Source organism: Saccostrea echinata, unplaced genomic scaffold (genome assembly GCF_033153115.1).
Source record: "Saccostrea echinata isolate AGI-Se365-2 ecotype Australia unplaced genomic scaffold, CSIRO_AGI_Sech_v1 ptg000018l, whole genome shotgun sequence".
NCBI classification, from domain to species: Eukaryota; Metazoa; Mollusca; class Bivalvia; order Ostreida; family Ostreidae; genus Saccostrea; species Saccostrea echinata.
Genome location: NW_026889767.1, coordinates 1,783,915 through 1,809,139, shown reverse-complemented (window position 1 = coordinate 1,809,139; position 25,225 = coordinate 1,783,915). Strand labels below are relative to the sequence as shown.

Here is a 25,225-nt window from a genome sequence, read left to right as displayed (position 1 = left end):
GGTACATTTTTCATCAATAAAATCCTGAAGGCATCCCATGGTGCATGATCCATTGTTTGAAAAACAGGAACCGTTAAGGCAGTTCTTGCTACATTTATGTTCACACATTTCACCGTAGAAGAAGGGACTACATTCTATTTCAACAGGAAAATGACACAGAGTAATACAATTTCAGAAATTTTATTCTCTAGATATCAATTTCCTTAGTAAATTATCAAAGATAAATGTTGTTCAGATTTAAAACACTTCTGAAAAATAAATGATGAAAAGACAAAGGTATTGGGTAAAATTATATATATATATATATATATATATATATATATATATATATATATATATATATATATATATATATATATATATATATATTAGCATGATCTTTAAAATGATGATCAGAACGTAAATCAATTGATGTCTTTTTCGTGTTTTACCATCACAAAAGTCCTCTTGCCAGCCTGTTTTGCACGTACATTTTCCATCATTTTGAGCACAGTTGGAATTGCACCCTGCTCCACATCTTTTTTGACAAGTGACTCCAAATTTTCCATCAATACAATTTTTGCAACTACCATTGTTTCTGTTGCATCCATTTCTGCAGTTTATGTGACATGCTTTATTGCATAAGGCTCCATATTTACCAATTTCACAAGCACCTTTACACATGCCAGTGTCGCTATAGCACCCTGACTTGCATGAAGACGTACATTCCTTGGAACAATCAAACCCGTAATGTTCTGAGTCACATTCTGTTAAAAGGAGATCAAACAAAACATTTCGTGAAAACAATTACAGTCAACATTAAAATAAATTTTGACTCTGAAAGCTTGTAACCAAAACACTACCTAATAACTAATTTGGAGTGAACAAAGCTTGTGTTTGGCACTGCATTGCCAAAGCTTTTACAAAAACAAAAACAAAAAAACACAAAACAAAAAAGCGTTCTACAGGTATCTATATTCGATACAGTTTTCCGATACATAGAATCAGTATTCAAGAGACCTTTTTTTTTTTATTTTTTTATGTCAGTTATTGGTTTTATGTTTTTGTAGATATACTGAAAATGAGAAATATAGCAAACAAGCATTGAAGTTAATTGTTACAAGTTTTCCCAAAACGTTCCCTCCCAAAGTTATAATAAATGACATTCGTAATGCAAATGCATCGCATTCCTGAGTATTCATGTAAAGAAGGAAACACATATAATCATATATTTATAAGCAAATCAGAATGTACCCAACTGCATTCATTTTTATGTGAATGATGTAAAACGTATCGACATTGAACATGGAAGATATTTTGAAATTTCAAGTATTTCCTTGAAAAAGAGAATTCAGCTTAAGAGTTTCTTTACGTACTGAAGAATACATAGCTTTCATACCTGGCAGCAGATATATTCACGTACATGTATATCATCCATGTTTTATTATTGATATCCATGCTAAATATACAAAATATACAATACGTAAAAACAAACTTAAAAAAAAATCTGTATTCAGTATCAAAAAAGAGAAGAGTACGATGCTTTGCAAACGTCAAAAAAGGTGCACAATACACTAAGCATCCGAAGGTTCCGGGGATATTAGCACCTTGTAAACCTAGGATCACAAGATCCTCTTTCTGATTTTGAGAACAGACCTTGTGACACGTTTTCAATGACACATTATGATCTACATTCAAGATATACTTTTAGATTAATCAAGACGTATCAAACAAATACACGTATGCCTAACAATTATCTTTTTTTTAAAAATGATTACAATTTTACACAGTTTATATCACAGTTTATATAATAAGATGTCACACTCGTCCAACGTCAATGAAGTCTAAGACACACCACAAACGATTTTGATGATGAACTATAGAGAAAAGGAACATTATTCAAGCTCAAAAGTCCATTTAAGGAAGAGAAGGACCTTGGGCTGAAAAAATACTTGTTATTCAATTTTTTCATATTTTGTATATTTCTAATTAAGTATGTCCCACATATCTTAAAGAAGTTATATTATTAGATTTCTTACCTTATTTTAGGGATATTGATTGACAAATACTATACCCTACAGTATCTAAGTGGAGTTTTTATTCTCCATGTTTCCGGGCTCATTACTCTGTCCACAATGGGATTTTTAAAGCACATATAAAAAAATCAAAGTGTACATGTATCTTTTAAAATATTTCAGAGTATAACTAGGATTTAAAATTCGAAAAACGCAAGTTTTTTCTATCACACTGCATCAGGATAGGGAAAATTACGCACTTTTTAAGACAACATAAACAATAAAAAACGTAATTTACAAAAAATTCTATCATTCAATATTTTTTAATTTACGTTGAAATGCAAATCCTTCAAATTATTGATTAACTGTAAAAATTTCGAATGATGAAGCTGACCTCATTATTTCACAGGTCATCGTTAAAAAGGACATAAGCATGACAAAAACGTGCAATGTTACATTTCTTGAGTACGGGAAAAACCAACTATGACGTCACACGTAAGCTGAATAAGCGAAATAAGATATACTTACATAAGATTTCCGTCATCAGTCATGCAAAACTAATTTTTGTGTTCTCCGTTTCTCAAAATATTTCATCATATACTGATTATGACCTGTTTTTACATAATAATACCGCCCCTAGGCCTGTGTTAACCGATTATGATCTTGCTGTACTAACATCGTTTATGACGTCACCGACTTTTTGGATGCGCAGTTTAGGGAAACAGAGGAGTGGATCAATCTTTTTTCATAATTTGTTAATATTTACAAGAATGTTAAAACTTTTTAATTTTTTTTTTTATATAAGATGGTAATTAAAGTAAAAAAATTATCAAAATATTATACAAGAACTGATGCTTTACACGTTTTGCACTCATATAAACGAGACTATGACGTAGTTAAACAAAGTCATGCGACTCTGTGAAAAAGTCAGTCAGCATTTGACATAATGATATTATTTCCTGACAAGGTCATTGTACCGACCATAGAACTTGCAAAATGATGACTTTAAACGAGACGTTTGATATTCTTGTTTAATCAATTTGTCTGTCAATACCTTGCCTCGTTTAAGAAATGTTCGTACGTAAAGCATGCACTTGCTTATGGAATCATCTGAGAGACATAAACCTCATATGCAGGTAAAAAGGGTTTATTGCTACATAAGTAAGGGAAGTTGACGATTGAAAAGTTGAAGTCATCATGTTTATTACAAAGCTTGGTTGTAAGGTTACCATTAACGATTTTTTTTTTCAGGTAAATATCCATATATGAAACAGATGCGTCAGACTCTGTGGTATCTTTTATTTTAAGCTCACTGGAATATATTGAGTCAACACATGAATGGAAGTTACTATTATTAATTGATAATACGTCGTCGATATATCTAATTGTTGAGTTGAAGGCCACGGCAAGTGTTTTCTTCTTCTCATGTATAAGATTTCGAATAAATTCTGTTTCATATGAGTACAAAACAGGTCTGCTAATAACCGTTTGCAATTGGTATCGAAGGGAATTTCGACAGATTGTTGGAAGATCTGGTCTCCAAAAGCTACATATTGTCATTCAGAAACTCAAGCATCTTTTATACTTCTGTGTACAATCAGAATGTTTTTTTTAGCAAAATAATGTTGTAAATGACCAATGACAATGTAAATAAATTTACGAGTTCCATTTGCATTGAAACAAGAAGTGTTTGTGAAACACTGATGCCCCTGTTGGGGAAACTTATAGCGAAGATTAAGCTTCCACAAATCCAAATCATGTTTGTACCCAAGGTAAGGTCTTGTCTAGAGGAATATATCTGTGAAATATGAAAACCCTAGCTGCTACCATTAAATAGATATGAAATATAGATAAATATAGAAAAAATAGATATAGATATTTTTTTTTCTAAAAGTAAGTAAAGCATCAAGGTCAAGATCAAATTGTCAAAATTAATGGTGCCAAAGGAAAGGCCTTTGCAAAAGAAATACACATGTGAAATATAAAAGCCCTAGCACCAACCGTTCAAAAGTCATGGCCAAAGTTTAAGTTTTTCAAAAGAAGGTCAATCTCTAAGATAATGTTCAATAGCCTACAATTGTTGGTTTCCAAAGGAAGAACTTGTGACAAGGAATACACATGTGAAAAACGAAAGCCCTTGCACCAACTGTTCAAAAGTTATTGCCATGGTTAAATTTTTCCAAAAGAAGGGCAAACGCCAAGGTCAAGGTCAAAGATGTTGGTATCCAAAGAAAGGACTCGTCACAAGGATTAATTAATTGAAGTATAAAAGACATAGCTCAAACCGTTGAAAAGTTATGGCTAAGGTTAAAGTTTTCAAAAGTAGGTCAAACTCCTAGGTCAAGGTCAAAGGGTCAGAGTTGTTGGTATTCAAAGGAGGGTCTTGTCACAACGATTAAATATGTGAAGTATGAAAGCCCTAGCACCAACTCTTCAAAGTTATGGGCAATGTAAAATTTGGGTAAGATTTTGCAAACTGGGTCAAACTCCAAGGTCAATGTCAAAAAGTCAAATATAATGGTAACCAAAGAAATACACATGTGAAATAACAAAGCCATAGCTTCAACCAATCAAAAGTTATGGGCAATGTTAAAGTTTTTGCTGACCAACAAACAGACGGACAGACGGATAGAACAAAAATTATTTGCCCCCGAATCTTCGATCATGGGGGCATAAAAAGCAGCTGTCATCGATGTCAAAAAGCCTTCGGTCCGTTTTACAAAAGAACTTACGACTAAGACCAAAAACTTAAGTTGATTGTAAAAATGTGCAAAATTAAGGATTTTGTATAGAATTGCTAGCGTAAAATATCTTTCTACCTTCCTTTTAAAAAGATTAAAACCATTTTCAATTTAATGTAAATTAGAAAGTTATTAGCAGAATAAAATTTAATTATCCTGGGTTTTGATAAAACTTGCTAAACTCGGGACTAACAGTTTACCAAAGATTCACGGCAACAATGATCCCGAGATTTTTTGGAATTTTTGGTACACCTTACATTGATTTGAGACAAAATCTTGTCTCAAAGCTCTTTTATCTCTCTGACTATCCCCTTCAATATGCTGAGGACTCTTTGGAAATTCCCCCGCTCCATTTGGTATGTTCACGTCATCCGACTCCACTATCACTTGGTAACTGAAAATCTTCTTTTTGAATCACGAGCTTCTAAAGATTTTAAATATTTCCCATAAAAATATAATATGAAAAAAGGGGAAAAAGGTTTTTTTTTTTTTTTTTAAAATTCATTGACATACAAGGTATCAGTCATTGGAAACAAGTTTTTCAAAATAAGTTGAATGATTTGTGTCGCATGCATTATCTGCAATGTGATCGATTTCATAATTATTGCTTTAATTGTAGTTTATTGCAATGTAACAATTTCGGGAAAAAAGGGCTTGTGGACCGGATTTTTTTTTACTCCTCATGGACTGCTCTGTGTTCCAAATGGGGTACTCTAAAACAGTAATCAAATACGAAATTCTATTTCGTTGAAAATCTAATTCTTCAAAAATCGTCGAACCAGATGCAGATGCAAGGTGAGGATGGTCAATTGCCCCCCCCCCCCCAAGGGGGGACGAAATTTTTTTTCCACCTGTGCACAGATATAATTTAAGATGACAGCGCAGTTCACATCTCACGTTTTCCAGCTTCGTTCAAAGGAGATGGAGATGCATGTTGCTTATTGCTTGACTCGGATTTATGTCCAGATAACCCTATAATGCGCAGAACCTTTTACCCACAGTTAACCAAACCTGATATGCAAAAAGTTGTCCTTACAGTGGTTTGTGTACTTTTTGTTGAGATATTCCTCTTTACCAGTATTGCATCATGTTACACGGTGTGATTTTACCAGCAGGTACATTACAGAACCACTACTTTTCTTCCTTCTTTAATACCTCCTGTGGTTTCGGCCATAAGCCACGTGCACATGTTTTCCGGTAGTCCGAAATATCTGACGTTTTCCTGGCTTTTTACACGATTTTGATATTTTACGTGCCAGGAAAACGTCAGAACCGGCGCTATTACAAAAACTGGAAATTTCGCCGTCTCCAACCGGAGATGATTTTCGATACTTGCGAACTGAATTAAATGCCGAACTTACAATTTATCAATAGCACAATGCCTATAGTACTCCCTTATATCGATGAAAAGAAAATATCACTCTACATTTCGATACAGGTCTTGCAAGATTTTAAAATACACGAATTGAAAACAAAACTCGGGCGTCTGATAAAATGTTTTCACCGGACTGTATATATTTATTAAACAAACCATAAAAAACGATGTTGATGAGTACTAAAGGCATTGTTCTATTGATAAGTTGTGAATTCAGCATTTAATTCGGTCCGCAAGTATCGAAAATCAACCCGAGAATGCTGCCTCCAGTTGGAGGCGGCGAATTTCCAGTTTTCGTAATGGCGCCGGTTCTGCCGTTTTCCTGGCACATAAAATATAAAAATCGTGAAAAAAAAGCCAGGAAAACGTCAGATATTTCGGACTAGTTTTCCGGGTGTAATTTGTACATTCAGGGTAATCTTTTTTCGGGGTTATTCGTACTTCCTCTATCTGTGGTTCGCCGAATGTCTCTGCATTTCGCTTGACAGAGACTGATTACGTCTTCAAACAGAAGGAGGTTAAAAAAATATGTATTTAAAAAAAAATGAATCCAAAATTAAATTGCACGTGCTTCCAACAATACTACAGTAAATCACCAAAATATTTTCGCAATATAGCTATATGGTATTAATAATCAAATCAAAATTTTCATGTATTCTAATAATTGTTCCATAAAATCTTTTTTTTAAAAATACGTGAGAATTAAATTCAGGTTAATAAAACGTATTTTTTCAGTAAATCACCATAGCTAATGTTTTTCATATTTAGATTTCTCATATCTATGCTTACACATTGAGTTTCATTGCATATCGTATGATAAAAAATACAAAATCAGTAAGAGAATATAACTCAGGAGAAATAAACTCACCATCACACTTGATTCCTGTCCAGTTTGATTGACATCCTCCGATACAAGCTCCATTTTTGGTATTACAGCCAGTCGGTGCACAATTGGAACTACATGACATGTTGCAGAAGGAACCATAAAATCCATTTTTGCAACCTCTATTACATTGGCCAGTATCTTGATCACAACTTGATGAAAAACAGTTAACATTACAAATGTTCTTACATTGAAATCCAAAAAACCCTTCCTTGCATCCAAAACAATACCCATCACCTTTTCTGCATGTCTGATTGTAGCAAGTTGTTGTACATTGTATATCACATTTGTCACTGTAAAATCCTATATCACAGACATCACAATTTCCTGTGTATCTGTCACAACTTTTTGGGTTACAATTACCACATTGTCTATCGCAATTGTTACCGTAAAACCCAGTAATGCATCCATTAACACAGAAGCCCGTGTTGCTACACGTTTCCCCAGAACAGTTGGAACAATACGTGCTACATTCATCATCATAGAATCCCTGCTTGCAGGAAAGGCAATTTCCGTTTGTTTTATTGCAGACACTAGTTAGACAGTTGGTATGATGACAAAGGTTCTGACACTTTTTTCCCCAGTATCCCGGGTAACAATCAAGGTTGCAGTTCAAATTCGCATCACAGGTACTGTTTACACAATTTTGACTGCAAGCTGTTGAATAATGACATAAAGAATATATAGACACGTTTACCTTTTTACTTAAAGTAAATCTGACATTTCTCATTTAGAGATAAAATAATTTTGTGTGGCGTTTACCTGAAAACCTTTTAACTTAAAACACTCTTAATGCACTTCATTGATAGACAATTGTGATTTTTTAATGCATGTATTTTGGTCAAATGAGTTTTTCAAGTAATCTATTGTTTTCTGTTATGTCTTGTATCTTGCGACTATCATATATTTTGAAAATTTTCAGCGTTGTCCTTCAAACTCCTAAGTATATTGTATCTATGTGTAAAGGGAAACAAAATGGAATTTCACGGTTCCTGTCTCTCTTAGGCCTGAGGGGGTAAAAAGTCCAAAACCAATAAAGGCAATGCTGTCTTCGAAAATCATCTTCTTAACTTCTTGATTTGTGTTAAGAAAACTTCATTTTCATTATTACAATTGAGTGCATCTACTCAACCTTTTACCACATTCCCTGGCCCCTTGACTTTCTGGCTCAGACTCTGGGTTGGTGATTAGTTGGTCATATACAGGAACTGCATTACATCTTATTAAATCTTTTTCTCTACTCATAGAGAACTACTTAAGCTCAGTCGGTAGAGCGCTTTTTCCGTGATCGGGAGGTCGTGAGTTCGAATCTCGGCCGCGACTGGCCTAAGTCGATAAAAAAATGGGTATTAACTGTTCCTTCGCCATGCGCTCGGCACTTTGAAGTGAAAGTTGCAGGTCCTTCGGATGAGACCTTAAAAACCAAGGCCCCGTGTCACGGCAGGCGTTGGCACGATAAAGATCCTTTACTGCTCAGTGGCCCTGAGTGCCGAGTAAAGGTCAAAATTTGAAGCCCTTCATCAGTTTATGGTTACATCTCTGTATGAGTGAAAAAATTCTTGAATGGGACGTAAAACAGCATACAGTCAATCAATCAAGGACATTTCCTTACAACTTGTTGAATTGTTAAACGGTACTAGGCACAACAGCTCAACAGATAGATGTCATGAACCTAAAGCTATGGATCTAATATACGTTAGAAATTGCATTAATTTGGAAATCAGGTACAGATAACTTTTATTTTGTAAATTAACGGTATGTGCAGCATTTTAGCAACGTGACAAATATGACCTAAATAAGTCTGTAACCGTGTTTTTCTATACATATGTAAAATATTGCATTTTTGCCTCTTATTCCATTAAAAATGATATGGAGGAGACAGCTACATGTTAAAAAGAATACAAGCGCAATTTCCCCTTTTCGTTAGTTACATAATTAAATACTAGTATCAAAATTCATGACGGATTTTGAATAAAGAGATCTTTTTTCAACAATGATCTTTATAATAAATATGAACATTTTGCTATAAAGCTTAATAAACTTTGACATGAATTATACTTACAACAGCCTTTTTCAATGTTGCAGTTTTCACAATCCCCACAAGAGGAACAAAATAGGCCATAATAACCGATATCACAACCTTAAAAATGAATTAATTATTACAAATGTCAGAAAATTATTTATCAAATTTATTTTTTATATAATTTACTATGTTTAATATTTGTAAGGCGCAAAAAGATATAATTATTTGACCAAAAAAAAAAATTATGGTCAGACAAAACACATTTTTCTTTTATTTTGAAAACAGTAATATATATTTTACAAATATGGCCCTTACATAAAATCAATCCTTGGGTATATCGACATCTCAGAAAAAAAAACATATCGACCGAGCACAAAGAAAAAAATCATATGATACATTTAAGCAGAGAGATATGGCATACTTTAAGTTATAACCCTTTGAGATAAAAACAAAAAAAATTAAAATTACCTCAAAACTTGACCGCTTATCAACGAGCAATTCATTAGATATGAGTGCAAATCAGTGATGAAATATTTTAGTTTGAAAGATTTCTTATGTTTCCTTCAGAAAATGAGTTGAGACATTTTTTTTGTACTGCCTTAGAGTTTGCAGTTTTACAAGTTCAATAGTTGCTGCTAAAGGTAAAAAAAACATTATCCTCTCTGATGCATGAATGCCTGATATATTTTTGGTCTTGAAAATACGTCTTGATCAATTTGCTTGAATAAGATATACATGAATATTCTAAATATTGTATTAAACTAAAGTTTGCAAATTGGAAATATTATTTTTCTTTTTTTCTTTCTAAGGGTAACTTATCAATTATTGATATCTTTCAGTTACTTTTTTATTGATTACTTTAAGGCTATGATTTTATTTATCATATATTTTTTTTCGATGGCTAAAATAATTCAAATTAATGCTTAATTAATATAAAACAACGAAGTATAACGTCACCTTGTATAGTGGAGCTTATTTATTAATTTGAAAACTCATCTCTGGATCGCTCATTTGATTTAAGGTTACGTGTGCCACTTATATTTAAGCAAACTTTATTCAAAGATATTGTGAAAAGGAAGAGGAAGCTATTAGAAGATCTTGTGAGCATAATTAAAGGAAATAATTTTTAATTACTTTGTTATGACAGGTACAACTATTGTTCGGTTACTTGTCTAACTCTATATGTATATGTCTGCATTTTTTGTACAGTAGATAAATGAAGAAAATACTACTTAAGGTTTTCCGACTTCTTTCGGAAGACATTACTGTTTTCACCCTGTTTCCTATTATCATTATTCCATTTGCGGGCACCGGTAGGTTAAGGTTTCCCTAATAGTATTACGGTACAATTTTCTGCAGTCACTTCTGTACAACCAGGATATGACGTCATAATGAAAAATGACCTCAAATCACCGCAAGCTTGATCAATCATGACGGGGAGAGTGTCATAAAGTTCAAGTCGTACTTCACACCACATGAAAAGTCTTAAAACGACATTGTAAAATGCATGTGTCTTGACTATAGTTTTAAGCCTGAGGGTACGTAATTATTGTCGAATATTTTGACATTACTTTATTTAATTTATTTAGATTGAAAATATCTGTATTCAATATGATATTGCAAGAAACGAGACTTTAAAATGCACACGTTTATAGGGTCATGGTTTAAGGTAGAATTTATGTGTGTATGTATAACATGCTTGTACTGACTCAAACTCAGTAAGATAACCAGTCATCAAGGAATAGGACGTTTATTCAACATTGATGTCCATATGCATGAGCATGGTAAAAAACTAAAACATATAAAAAACAGATACTTAGTACAACATGAATCACAATCACAATTTACACATGTAAACATGGCACTTAATCATTTAATTTGCGTCTATAAAGTATGGGTATATATAAACAATAATAAACGTAGCCCAAATATTGCAAGTATACACTTTCAACAGAAATTAACAAGTTAATGTAAACAAATATTTGCCAAGAAACATTGTAGACTAAAATAGACCTATGACTAGGAAATTCGGATGCAAAGAATTAACTCAAAACATGACTTAGACAAAAATCCTGACAATAATTATTTAACACATACTTTCGGAAACACATATAAGCATTTTATACAATAATACATGAAGAAAACAACACTTACTCCGTGCTGGATCAAATAAAAGTGCGATACACAAGGAGCGAGCACATGTAAACAGCGTATTCTAAACGTATGACAAAGTAAATGATAAAACCTATGACATATAAGTATATTTCCGAAAAAGTTCTAACTTGGGGCAGCACACTCCCCGCCTGATATCTTACAAGATATCACTACAACTATTACAATCATTTAGCACAAAATCAATATGGTGCAAATGTAACAGGTATTCTAATTCACAAATCATAACAAAGTATGTTTCGTTGCACTAAACACGATAAAGCACATTATTCTTTGTCACTGCTGGAAGTGTCTAGATCATTTCCCTTGTCACTCAAAAGCAGAACAAGTTCAGTCACCGGTCTTGTATAAGTCTTTGACAAGCCATTCTTGGTAATGCGAACTTCCGCTTTTCGAACACGACCATCTTTTCCACAAATAGCGTTTTCCACCATTCCAAGCGGCCAGTTGTTTCTGTGGCTCTCGGGCTCTTTCAACAAAACAATGTCACCACGATTTAAGTTGGTCTTGTCACACTGCCATTTCCTTCTAGGTTGTAAGGTCTGCAGATACTCTTGCTTCCAGCGATTCCAGAAACGTTCGGCAAGATATTGTACTCGACGCCACTGTTCCTTATACATGTCCTTCGGATTCAGGTCCACAAAGGGTTGTACATCTGCACTTGTCCTTTGAGTAAGTAAGATTGATGGACTAAGTAAGAATGGGTTCGTAGGATCTGAGGTGATCGCAACGATTGGTCGCGCCTTGACTATGGTGCACACTTCGCACATAAAGGTAGTAAGCACTTCATGCGTCAAATTTTTGTCACTCACTTCAGACAACATGGAATCTAGTATGTTTCTGGTAGTCTTGATCATGTGCTCCCAAACCCCTCCCATATGGGATGAATGAGGTGGGTTGAAGCGCCAAACTGTTCCCTTGTCGAACAAAAACTTCTTCATTTTAGCACCCTCAACAATGATTGCCTCAATCTGAAGATCTTTAGTGCAGCCAACAAAATTTGTTCCAGGGTCGGATCTTAATTCCTTCACTTGACCTCTGATAGCTGTGAATCTTCTCAGTGCATTTATGAATGAGGAAGAAGACAATTCCTCTACTACTTCTATATGAATGGCCCGTATGCTTAGGCACGTAAATATCACACCCCATCTCTTACTGCTAGCCTGTCCGCCTCTGGTGCGTCTTGTCACCACTGACCAAGGTCCAAACACATCAACTCCTGTGTAGCTAAAAGGAGGAGCGGGACTGACACGGTCCACCGGAAGATCAGCCATCTTCTGGGTTTCTAGCCTCCCACGGAGTCTTTTGCACTTTACACATGCATGAATCACTGAAGAGATCAAGCGCTTGGCACCTACAATCCAGAAGCCAGCGGATCGTATCATGCTTTCTGTGAAGAAACGGCCTGATGTTTTACTTGTTCATGGTAGTGTCGTACTAGCAAGGTACTAATGTGGTGCTTGCGTGGAAGAATCACTGGAAACTTCTCGTGTTTACCTAAGTCGGAATCTCTGAGACGTCCACCAACACAAATCAGACCATGCTGATTGAGGAACGGATCCAAGGTAAGTAACGAGCTGTTAGGAGGTAGAGTCCTTTTGTCAAGTAAACATGAGTACTCCTCAGGAAATGTTTCTCTTTGAACTGTCTCAATAATCCATCGTTCAACTAACTGAAATGTCTCAACAGCCTTGTAGTCAACACATAAGTGTGAACTATTGCCAACATTCCTCTCTTTGAAGGCACACACTCTGTTCCGTAGAAAGGCAAATGCTCTTACAAGAGCAGTCCATGATGAGAACTTGTTGAATCTATGGGTTCCAAATATGCACTGGTCCTCGATAGAAGACTTCATTACATGAACAGCCAGAGCTGGTTTGATTTCCTTATCATTCTCTGGGTCAACAAGAGAAAATGTACTGTTGTCCAGCTTGACCTCGTTCTGACCTTTCTTGTAGAGTTGAACAGGCCCTTGCAACCAGGGGCTGTTTTGCATCTGACTTGCAGGAAGCGAGCGGGTAGCACAATCTGCAGGGTTCATGTGAGTGGGTACATATGTCCATTGTTCAGGCGTTGTAGTTCTAAGTATACGTTCAATACGATTGCTCACATACATGTAGAATCGTCAGACACAGTTATTTATGTAGCCTAATACCACCTTACTGTCAATGTGAAACTGAACACAATCAACTGCAATGTCTAATGCATTCGCTGCAATGTCGTAGATTTCTACAGCCAGGAGAGCTCCACATAATTCAAGGCGTGGAATCGAATTTCCATGTTTAGGTGCTACCTTTGCCTTGCCTAGGATGATTCCAACATGTATCTCGCCTTCCTGGGAAATGGTCTTCAGATATGTCACCGCTGCAATTGCATCCTCAGATGCATCAGAGTAGACATGAATTTCTCGTCTTACAGCTTTGCTGAGAGAGGCGTCATGTTTCATGTACGTGCGGCGAATGTTAATATCTTGGAGGCACTGAAGTTCCGTTTTCCACAAATCCCATTCAGAACGGTACTGTTCCGGCAGAGGACTATCCCAATCAGAACTATCTGTTACAATCTTCCGTAATATCATCTTTCCCCGAATAGTCACAGGAGCGACAAGGCCCAGAGGGTCATATAGACTGTTGATAACAGACAGAATGCCTCGACGTATGTAAGGTTTCTCAGCGCCAGTCACTCTAAATGTGAATGTTTCTGACATCAAGTCCCAGTTTAATCCTAGGTTGCGCTGTACAGGAAGTTGGTCATTGCCAATGTCCAGATCCTTAAGGTCCTTTGCAAGGTCATCATTTGCGAATGCACTCATGACCTCTTCTTTATTCGAAGCGATCTTTTGTAAGCGTAGATTTCCTTCATTCTTAAGGGCAGACATAGTATGCGTCATCAAGTCAATTGCTTCAGTTGATGTGGGTAGGGATATCAATCCATCGTCCACATAAAAGTTTCTCTGAATAAAGTCTCTCACATCACTTCCATATTTCTCGAGAATGATTTCCGTCCATAGTTTGCAAAGCTGGGGAAGGTCGATTCCCAAATACATGTACCTTCATGCGGTACTCTATAAGACTGTCACTTGGATTGTTGTCTTGATACCAGAAAAACCTCAGGTAGTTCCTATGGGTTTCTTCAACTAGGAAGCTATGGAACATTTGTTGTATGTCTCCAGAGATGGCAACAGGTTCCATACGAAATCTCAGAAGGACATCAAGCAGATTGTTTGAAAGGTCAGGTCCAGATAGGAGGACGCTATTCAGGGAGAGTCCTTGAAACTGTGCAGACGAGTCGAAAACAGCACGAATCTGACCTGGTTTCTGGGGGTGGTACACCCCAAATATTGGTAGGTACCAACACTCTTCGTTACTTGTTAATGGCGGAGCTACTTCTGCATGCTTGCTTTCAAATACGCGTTGCATAAATGTCACCATGTGCTGGAGTTTCACAGGATCTTTGGACAGACTAGCATGGAGATTCTTAGCACGGTTAAGTGTCTGTAGTCTATTATTAGGCAGTGGAGGATGGTTTTCACAAAACGGTAGAGGCGCTACCCAATTTCCATCTGTATCCTTGTGTAAACTCTTCTCCATCACTCGAATGAACTGCTTGTCTTCAATGGAGAGGCCGACCCTGTTGTCGTCTTTATTCCTGGAGAATACTGACGAACCTATGCTGTCCCACTTCTCAGAAACATGAATCCTGTTTTCACATGGTCTAAACAATGTAGGACGTCCATTATCAAGAACAAATGTTTTATTCACTGATATTCGATTTCTGTGAACTTTTCCTAAGCAGGTTTCACCCACAATGATCCATCCCAATCTTAGCCTTTGGGCAAATGGCTCGTTTCCTGATCCAACCCTCTGGTCAAGAACATGATGACCGCCAGGCAGGTTGCGTCCAATCAGCAAGAGAGTACGTGCTTCTGAAAGCGGAGGAATGAATTCCTGAATGTCCATCAAATGAGTGTAATGATGTGCAATTTTCGGTGTCGGTATTTCCTCTCTCACATCAGGAATGTTATTGCATTCAATCAGTGGCGGCAGGTTCATCTTGACACTTCCGTCTAGAGATTCAACAACATATTCTTCAGCCACACATCCCGAAAACACAAAGGAACCAGCACATGACGCAAGAGAATATGCCACCTCTTCTGAGTTCACATCCAGAAGATCAAGAAGGTGAGTAGTAGCTAGAGATCTGTTACTCTGATCGTCGAGGAGAGCATAAGTCAATACAGACTTGTCAGGGCGACAAGAAGAGTACACCCTTACCAACAGTACCTTTGCACAAGACTTTCCCGGGAATGAAGAATTCTCACATATTTCAGTCGTACTACTCGTTGAGTTCCGCGAGTTTTTTTTTTCCCTCCCCGCCGTGCTGTGGAGAAGCTAGGATAGACGATTCATTCTCCTCTTGCTGTTTTTCTCTACTGCATTTGCTTGTCACATGTAAAGCAGATGGATGATCCTCACTGCCAGAGTTATCACATTTTGTTCTCTTTTGACAGTCACGTTTCACATGTTTATCTGAGTTACAACATCCATAACATATCTTGTGGTCACTGAGAAATTTTCTGCGAACTTGAATTGGCTTTGCTCGAAAGGTTTTGCATTGGTTAAGGGAGTGACACGTCTTGTGAACTGGACATATGCTTTCAGAACTCACATCAGTTTTCTTAACTCTTATAGGTTGTCTGAGTGGAGTCAAGCGAAACGTTTCTTCCCTTTTTGATGTGTACTGCAGAGTTTGCTGAAAACTCGGATTGTTCATCATTTTGGTCATCTCCTTTACATAATCCATAAAGAACGTAAACGGTGGAAAGGAAACTTTCTGTGAAGTCTTATATTTCGAAGCTCTGTCCATCCACTTCGTCTGCAAGTTGTATGGTAGCTTAGCTACAACTTGGTTGACTCCAGACGATGAATCAAAATACGCAAGTAAGGAAGAGTAGGTAGGGTTTTCTTTAATGGACGCAATCTCGGACAGGGCATACAGTTTATCAGTGTCCTTGTTTGTCACCTTAGAAAGTTAGTCAGTTTTTGTTTTAGGGCACACTCAATAAGTTCTGGCCAACCATACCTGTCGTCTAATCTTTCCCACACTTTCCTTAATGCTTCTGCTGGGTCACTTGCATTTGCGATCCTTATGCTATGGGCATGTTTCGATGATTCTGGCCCGAGCCATTTCAAAAAGGTCCAATTCTTCTCTAGGGTTGACGCCAAGATCCTGTGATATATGTACGAAGGAGGACTTCCAGACAGGAAACGATTCGGGCTGATCATTGAACACTGTAAAGCGAGATAGCAGTAAATCCTTCTTCATAAGGAAACGTGTAAGTTCATTTGCCATAATGTTGTCCTTAAAATCAGTGGTAGCAGGAGTACTTGTATGAGCCTTGGCAAAAAATGCCTTTGCCTGAGGATTCAATGACGTCCCAGCTGGCACAGAGTCCCGTGAAACACTATCCAAGTCCACACAGGGATCAGGTACAGTAGGTACAAGTGTGGATATAGGTACGAACTGTCGACTAACTCTGGGGGTATCTGAACACAGTGATGATATCTCGTTACAGTCTTGAACATTAGAATGTTGTTCTTCTTTCACGTGTACACTTGAATGTGGCGAATGTTTTTCCACATACTGTTCCACAAGTTTCTTCTTATCACATACTGGAATGTCAAGAACACTGTTTCTTACATCCACATACTCCAAGTCCTCCACTTCTGCAGCGGCTGCGGCTGCTTCACTTTATCGACTGAGTAACTTTAAATCAGCTTCTAATTCACTGTTTTGGCGCTCTGCCTTAGCTATGTTTAACTTGCGAGTTTCCTCGATAATGGCCTGTTGCTTTTTTATCAAAGCTTCTGTTTCGGCAAACTTCAACTTCACACGGGTAGCTTCTGCCTTAGCACGCTTCCGGGCTAGTAGTACTGAACTGGACTGGGAGATAGCAGAGGATCTCACGGAAGTTGCTTCTCGTTTCACGACAATGTCAGGGTCATAGGTGCAGTTCTGTAGATCTGACTCCATGATGCACAATCCACGGATTTTTTACTGTACTGACTCAAACTCAGTAAGATAACCAGTCATCAAGGAATAGGACGTTTATTCAACATTGATGTCCATATGCATGAGCATGGTAAAAAACTAAAACATATAAAAAAAAACAGATACTTAGTACAACATGAATCACAGTCACAATTTACACATTTAAACATGGCACTTAATCATTTAATTTGCGTCTATAAAGTATTGATATATATAAACAATAATAAATGTAGTCCTAATATTGCAAGTATACACTTTCAACAGAAATTAACAAGTTAATGTAAACAAATATTTGCCAAGAAACATTGTAGACTAAAATAGACCTATGACTAGGAAATTCGGATGCAAAGAATTCACTCAAAACATGACTTAGACAAAAATCCTGACAATAATCATTTAACACATACTTTCGGAAACACATATAAGCATTTTATACAATAATACATGAAGAAAACAACACTTACTCCGTGCTGGATCAAATAAAAGTGCGATACACAAGGAGCGAGCACATGTAAACAGCGTATTCTAAACGTATGACAAAGTAAAAGATAAAACCTATGACATATAAGTTCCGTATTTCCGGAAAAGTTCTAACTTGGGGCAGCACAATGCTGGTGGAAGTGATTGTAAGGATTATTTTTAAAATATTTGTAAAAATTCATAGGAGGAGAATGTTCTGTAAATGAATCTTGCTTGGGATGGAAATAAAATCCCTTCTTTTTGTTACAGATTAAGATAGAGAACGGAATATACCCTCAAATGTGTGGGAAAGAATTTCTAATGAAATATTTCAAACATTAACAATACCAAACCCCGTCCCTAGCTTTTCTCAGGTACATTATGATACATTTATTTTATTTAAGTTACAAAATGTAAATAAAAAATTGTGCATTTGCGATGAAGCAATTTATGTGGAACACTTAAAAAATATCTAAATGACGGTCAGGTGATCAACTGCGTCATGTGATATCGCAACAAATGTGGTGATGTGAAGCTGAGAGATCCCTTTTCCCAAATCGTCTGTATTTACGATCACATTCAACATGTTGAAATCAACATCGAATTTGAAAATGTAATGACATGTTTTTAACGTAATTTAATGCTGCTGGGAGCCTTAAAACATAGCTGCGTTTTCATAGTTTTCGTGATTTGTCGGAAACTAGTCGAGCGATTTCAAAGATTTTTTTTTTTTTCAGGAATGTTGCATCATTTTCAAATCATTTTTATCATATCATTTTCTTTTATTTTTGTAAATCACTTGCGGTCGCATTTTTTATCAGATTTTCATTTTCCAAATTGTCATTTTGTCCACGCATTTTCAAATAAACGACTCAAGACAGAATCATGATATTTTCAAGGAAGATAGAAAATTTCTTTAAGTTATGCATAACCCTCTTTTTTGCATCCTTACTGCCAATTGACACCGGGGATGATGCTTAATTTAGCGTTTTATAAAAAAAAATTAAACAGTTTGCAATAAAGGTATATAAAACTAATGTTTATATGGATAATGGACAACAAACACAATCTATAGGAATAACCACTGGTGTAAACCGGAAGCAGCCGAAAAATAAAGTTTTTCTCTTAAATCATTAGAAATAGTATAAAATGACTTGTTATCGAGTTTTAATTATTTTCTGGCCTTTTTGAATTTAGAATTTTGACATCAACTGGAAGTGACGACATAATGACCGGAAATGTTGGAATCGGAACCGAAAGTTGTGGGAAAATAATTTTTTTGTGTGTGTCTAAGTTTTTGGAAAATTTGCCTAAATTTATTCTTTTTAGGATAAAATCTAAAAATACATACTTTCGATGTGAATCGTGCATCGGAAGACATACTCGTTGCATTGCAACGAGCTATGCTATAGTTATATATATATATATATATATATATATATATATATATATATATATATATATATATATATATATATATATATATATATATATATATATATATATATATATATATATATAAATTTATTTTTTTTTAAATTTTATTTTTTTTTTTGAATACATTATATTTGAATATATCGGGCATCTTTTAATCGTTGTTTTACCGTAAACTTCTATTTCACAAATTTCCAGGATAGGACTGGTATCTCTGGATTCAATAGAGATGTACTTGGTTTCCACAATTATATATCTTACTGTCTGTTCACACGGAATATCAATTATATTGTCAGGTAAATCTGGATAAGTCGAATTGTCAGTATAACATCGGGTTCGCTGACTTGTGGTAGTCGATGCTGCTGGTGAATCTGAGACATCCAAATAAAATTGCCTAAATCTAAACTGCTTCCAGTCATTTTGTTGATCACCTGTAATATTAAAAAAATATTTTATGAATTAATAAAATTCACTAGCCAGTAGTCACTGGACCCCTTCAACAGTTTGATTTATTTATCTGTAAATTTATTTGAGCAGTGAACATTATGAATGATTTCTGAGTTATAACTCAATAAAAAAGATGGAATATAAATATAATTTCAGTCGCCATATTGTTCTACTGACACCCTGCTCACTAACATGATTTTTGTTTAATGTGTAATTATGGAATTTGTATAAAAAGGACAATCTGAAAGATCCGACTTTTCAGACAAATAATTGAAGACTATACTTTTATAGAATAAAAATACTTATGTACAAAAATTATTTAAAATGAATCTCTTAGCTGTGGGGACCGTCACGGTAGCTCAGGCGCTGCTCCAGCTTAACACATCATTATTGTCTTTTTTTCTTTTTTTTCACAAAATTGTTTTTCACTAATGTGCATATTTAATAAATTTTGTCAGCAACTCATTTAAGAAAGTTAAGGTATAGAGTACATATGAAATTACAGAATACAGATTTTGTTCATTCGTTGATTTATTCATGTTCTACATGTTTATGAATTGTATTGGACTAAAATCTTTTCCCTTCGTTTGAATGTAGGATGTTGCATCAAGGAAATCAGTAACGCAAACGACTACAGACAACAGAAGGAACAATACAACAAAAGCACCCTCCAAAAGAGCAAAAACGCTGTCCCCCTCCTTAGATTGATATGCCCCTGATCCACTGTAAGTTCCACTACAGCTGTGCGGGTTTCACCTCAACAGTTTCCACACCCAGCTCCTGGGTCACCTGTACAGGCTTCACAATAAGCCCTACGGGCTACGCAGCACCATCTTAAAATTCCAATACCAGCTCCTCAGCCACCAGTACAACCCCCACAACTAGCTTTGCAAGCTCCACAAGAACCTCTCCAAGTTCCACAACATTTTCCTCGGCCACCTACAAGGACCCAACAACAAGCTTTACAAGCTCCACAACAACCTCTTTAAGTTCCACAACAGCCTCCTCTGCCACCTGTAAAGGTCCGACAGCCAGCTTTGCAAGCCCCAAAAGATCCTCCTAATGTTCCCACAACAGGCTCATCGGTCACCTGTTAAGACCCGAAAACCAGCTTTGCAAGCTCCATAACAACTCTTTTCACTTCCGCAACAAGCTCCTAAGCCACGCCTGCAGGACCAACAAGTTCTGGAAGATCCACAACCTCTTCCAATTCTTAAACCAGCTCCTCGGGTACTTGTACAGGCCCCATAATCAGCTCTAAAAGCTCCACAATACCCTCTTTAAATTCCACAACCAACTCCTAGACCACTTTTTCTGGCCCCACAACAAGCTTTACAACCTCAACAAAAACTTCTTCCAATTTCACAAACTGCTCCTCAGCCACATGTACACGCCAAAGAAGCAGTTCTACAAGCTCCACAACCACCTTTACAGAATTGCAAGTCGTAAGAAACCTTGTCCTTGATAGTGCGGGGAGGTTATTACTAAAGAGTCTACAAAATGTTGACTCTATAGAAAAATGGACTAACCCAAAGTACATTTTTGCATCAATTTTTCTAGCTGCACATCCCTCCAACTTTGAGGACAATTTTTTTCTGTAAATTCACAAGAATAACAGATTATCAGTCTACTTTTAGACCCAAACAGTCATGTGGAAGTACATTTATTTCTGTAGTACATGTAGATAGATGGCTTAAAAATATTGATGAAGGTAACCTTACGGGTGTATTTGATATACTTAAGGAAAGCATTTGACACTTAAATCACAAGGTTGTATTACAAAAGCTCATGTCCTTTGGTATATGTATATGTAAAAATACTTTCGAATGGTTTAAATCATGTCTGTAAATCATGTAGAGAGAGTTAGTTGGAAAGGGGATCTTTCAGATGAAAATAATGTAACGATCAAGGTTCCACAAGGCTCGTCGCCCGCGTGGCGCAGTGGTTAGAGCGTTCGCTCTAGAGTCGCGGAGTAAGGAGTTGATCCTTATGTCGCGGGTTCGAATCCCACTGTGGGACGTGGAGACCGGTCCTTCGGATGAGACCGTATAAACCGAGGTCCCGTGTCGCAGTAGGTGCTGGCACGAAAAAGATCCCTCACTGCTCAATGACCGTAAGTGTCGAGTATAGGACAAAATTTGCAGCTCTCCACCGGCAAGTGGTGGCGTCTCCATATGAGTGAAAAATTCTCGAGAGGGACGTTAAACAACATACATACATACAATCCACAAGGCTCCATGTTTTCTTTTTTATCCTGTACATTAATGACCATCACAAACACTGTCATGTAAATATATTTGCAGACGCAGGGTTCTCCATTATATGAAATTTTACTGTGTTGCAGACTTTTCGTGAAGCCCTATATATTCGCGGTATATTAATTCGCGATCAAATTCGCAATTCAACCACTATTCATTATAATTACACAAGCATACACGCACACACAACAGTTTTGAGTCACTTATTCCTTACACAAATGGTATGATCGTAATATTAATAAAAAAAAATAATAAATGAATAATGAAAACAATTAGAATGTCTCCAATTATATATAATAATGTACATACTATAACTCAAACCAACTGAACACCCCCACCTCACCCCCACCCCATCCCACCCCCACATGCACACACAACTTTAAAAAAATACGATTATAAGAAAAATACTTAATATATAATATACTTGTATCAGTATTTACAAGTTGTAAGTATGAAACCTTGATAATTTTGTATATATCTTTATATTTTACACATGCTCTGAAGAGCAGAGGAAATTCTGGTCGATACAATCGAACTACTTGCCATCTTTAAAAGTAAATTTGCCGTGATTTTGTTTGTTGATCGAATTACGGGTATGTTTTTGAATATAAAAAAGAAACATTAGAGCTGAAAATAGTTTTAGGGGTGCCTTGAAATTCTTCAACAATACATGTACATCAATTAAATTACGTTATGGTGTTTGACTCACAGAGCCATCATTATTCTAGAGACGAGATTCTGAAGTAAAGAAATATATTTAATTAATTTTTATATATCTAAATAATATTTAAAAATGCATTTAGCAATTATTTCGGTTACATGGAAGTGTGAAAACAAATGATTTGCCTTTGTCCTTCATGCGTAAAATTCAGTGAGGGTCTAGGAGATAATGGATAATGCAAGGTGAAGCAAGACAATGTGCCCTAATTAAAGAGATAATTTAATGCCCTGCATTAAAAATTGAAAGACGGTACATTTGTTTGATTAAAGTTTCAGTTATAGAAAATTTATGTTCTGATTTTCTGATTATCACGGATCTTACTGTGTCGCAAAATATTTACTGTGTCGCACGCATAAAATTTGAATTGTTACTGTGTCGGGGAAAATTTTACAGTGTCGGGCCCGACACAGTAAAACAGCTGATGAAGAACCCAGCAGACGATACTTTACAAAATGTAACAAATACGAGGGGTTACCAAAGAGTTCGTGCACTGATGCGATGAAATTAATATTATGTAGTTGTTGATTACAAAATTTGTAGGGAACATAAAATAACAACAGTTTAAGAAGTGTTGAAAATTTCAGCTTGATATGTTGATAATTTGCCAAATTATCATTAAATAAAAAGGGCATTATATGATCACCCAGCGCTGTCGCCGTTTAGTTTCATTACGTCCGACAACGTCATTGTTTCTCAATGCCCGCTCCCTCTGCCTCAGTACACTTATCTTGATGAGATTCTCTGGAGTAAAATACAGACCTAAACCAGTCTTGTTTATATGACTTTACAATATCATGAACAACTGATTCCAATGCATTAATATTGTAAATATTAAATCTATACATAGGAAAAAATCCTCGCTTGATTTTACCAGCATAATTTTCTTGCCGCAGTTCAATGTCAACCAATAATCAACGTCACTTTTCGACGTGTCTGACTTTGGACACCCTGACTACAAATCGACATTAACCGTGTGTCTCCTTTCTTGCTAAATCTGTTTTTTAATTAAAAAACAAGTACTCTGGATGTATTTTGTTTCTCTGTAATCTGTTTAAACATTTTCTAGGTCTATGTCAGGTTTTCCAGGGGCTGAAACTTTATAGAATGTTGTAACGTGACACCCTACCCCCTTTCGACGTCATTTTTAACCCTTTTATTCTTTGGACATTCCCTATAATATATACGATAAATTTCATAGAATATACAGAATGAGGTAAAAATTGCAACTTTTACGGAAAAATTGTGTCATATCACATGAGTGAATTAATTGGATTTTCGGATGACAAATGCTCATATTAGAAGAGTTTTTCTCAGTTACACTCAGGCAGAAAATACGTTATGTTCGAGGTTACGCCGCCTTGACATACCACTGCTTACAAAATCACTTACTTTTCACTAAAAAATAAAACTTATGATTTATAGTTTATTTTACAGATAGAAAAGAAGATGCTTATTTAATGTTTAAAAATTCATTGATGTATCTCAAGCGGTTTAAATTTTATGACGCCAGTCCACGAACTTTTTGACAACCCCTCGTAAGTCAGTAGAAAACATAGAGTTGAAGATGAATTAAGAAAAATGAAAGATGATTTTGATCTACATGTACAATGCAGTAATGTTGGATTGAGCAAAATAAAGCATAAATCTGTCTAAAACTCAATGTATTCTTGATGGAACCCCAAAAAGATTATCAGAATGTCAAAAATTAAATTTGGTTGTAAATAGCAATATCAAAAAATTTGTTCAGAAGTCAAAATAACTTGGTAATATTTATGAAACTTTCTCCTGGAAATGTAATATTGAAACACTTATGAACAAGATTTCCAAGAGAATGGGCATTTTACGAAGAATAAAAGACTTTATGTCAAATGATGCATTGTTGAAATTTTTTCTACTGTAAAAGTGTTGCACTATATGGAAATGTTGTAAATGAGGAAAAGCGTTTAATATTGCAAAGTGTTGTTGCTAGGGTCATTTTGAACATACAAAGTTTTCAAACACCATCTTTGTCAAGCATTCTGAGACTATTGCAATAGCAATACTAGTCCCCTACCGGCAAGTGTAATCTGGTTCCCGTTAAAAATTGAAAAGGCCATAATTCCGTCAAAAATCAATGAAGCAGAACGAAATACAAATTTGATCTATGACTCATTAAGGTAAAGTCACATACCAAAAATCAGCTCAATATCTGCAAGCGTTTAGAAAAAAGTGCGGAAAATCCATCTGTCTGTCCTGCTGTCTGTCTGTCAGTCTGTCCCACTTGGTTTTCCGCACTTTTTTTTTTTCTAAACACTTGCAGATATAATATTGAGCTGATTTTTAGTATGTGAGTGTATCTTTATAAGTTACAGATCAAGTTTGCATTTCGTTCCGCTTCAATGATTTTTGAACGGAAATAGGACCTTTTCAATTTTTCAGGGCTTCCGGCAAATTTTCTTCTAAACGCTTGCAGATATTGAGCTGATTTTTTGGCTTTACCTTGATGAGTAATAGATCAAGTTCGCATTTCGTTCTGCTTCATTGATTTTTGACGGAATTATGGCATTTTCAATTTTTAACGGGAACCAGATTACACTTGCCAGTAGGGGACTAGTATTGCTAATGCAATACTCTCAGAATGTTTGTTTATTTTAAATTCACAGTTATTATTCTTAAAATACCTTAAAT

At 35.8% G+C, this 25,225-nt stretch overlaps 1 protein-coding gene across 1 annotated transcript in view; it reads right to left on the bottom strand.

Moving 5' to 3' along the window:
* Positions 1–404: 404 nt before the first annotated feature.
* The window catches only part of LOC133189429 (uncharacterized), a 31,223-nt gene continuing 6,402 nt past the window's right edge, over positions 405–25,225 (bottom strand). Inside the window, exons 3-7 of the mRNA XM_061324801.1 lie at positions 19,303–19,563; positions 9,056–9,133; positions 6,979–7,145; positions 689–746; positions 405–592 (exon numbers count right to left, since the gene is read on the bottom strand). Coding sequence (XP_061180785.1) covers positions 405–592; positions 689–746; positions 6,979–7,145; positions 9,056–9,133; positions 19,303–19,563 — 752 coding nt within the window. The remainder of the gene's footprint in view (positions 593–688; positions 747–6,978; positions 7,146–9,055; positions 9,134–19,302; positions 19,564–25,225) is intronic.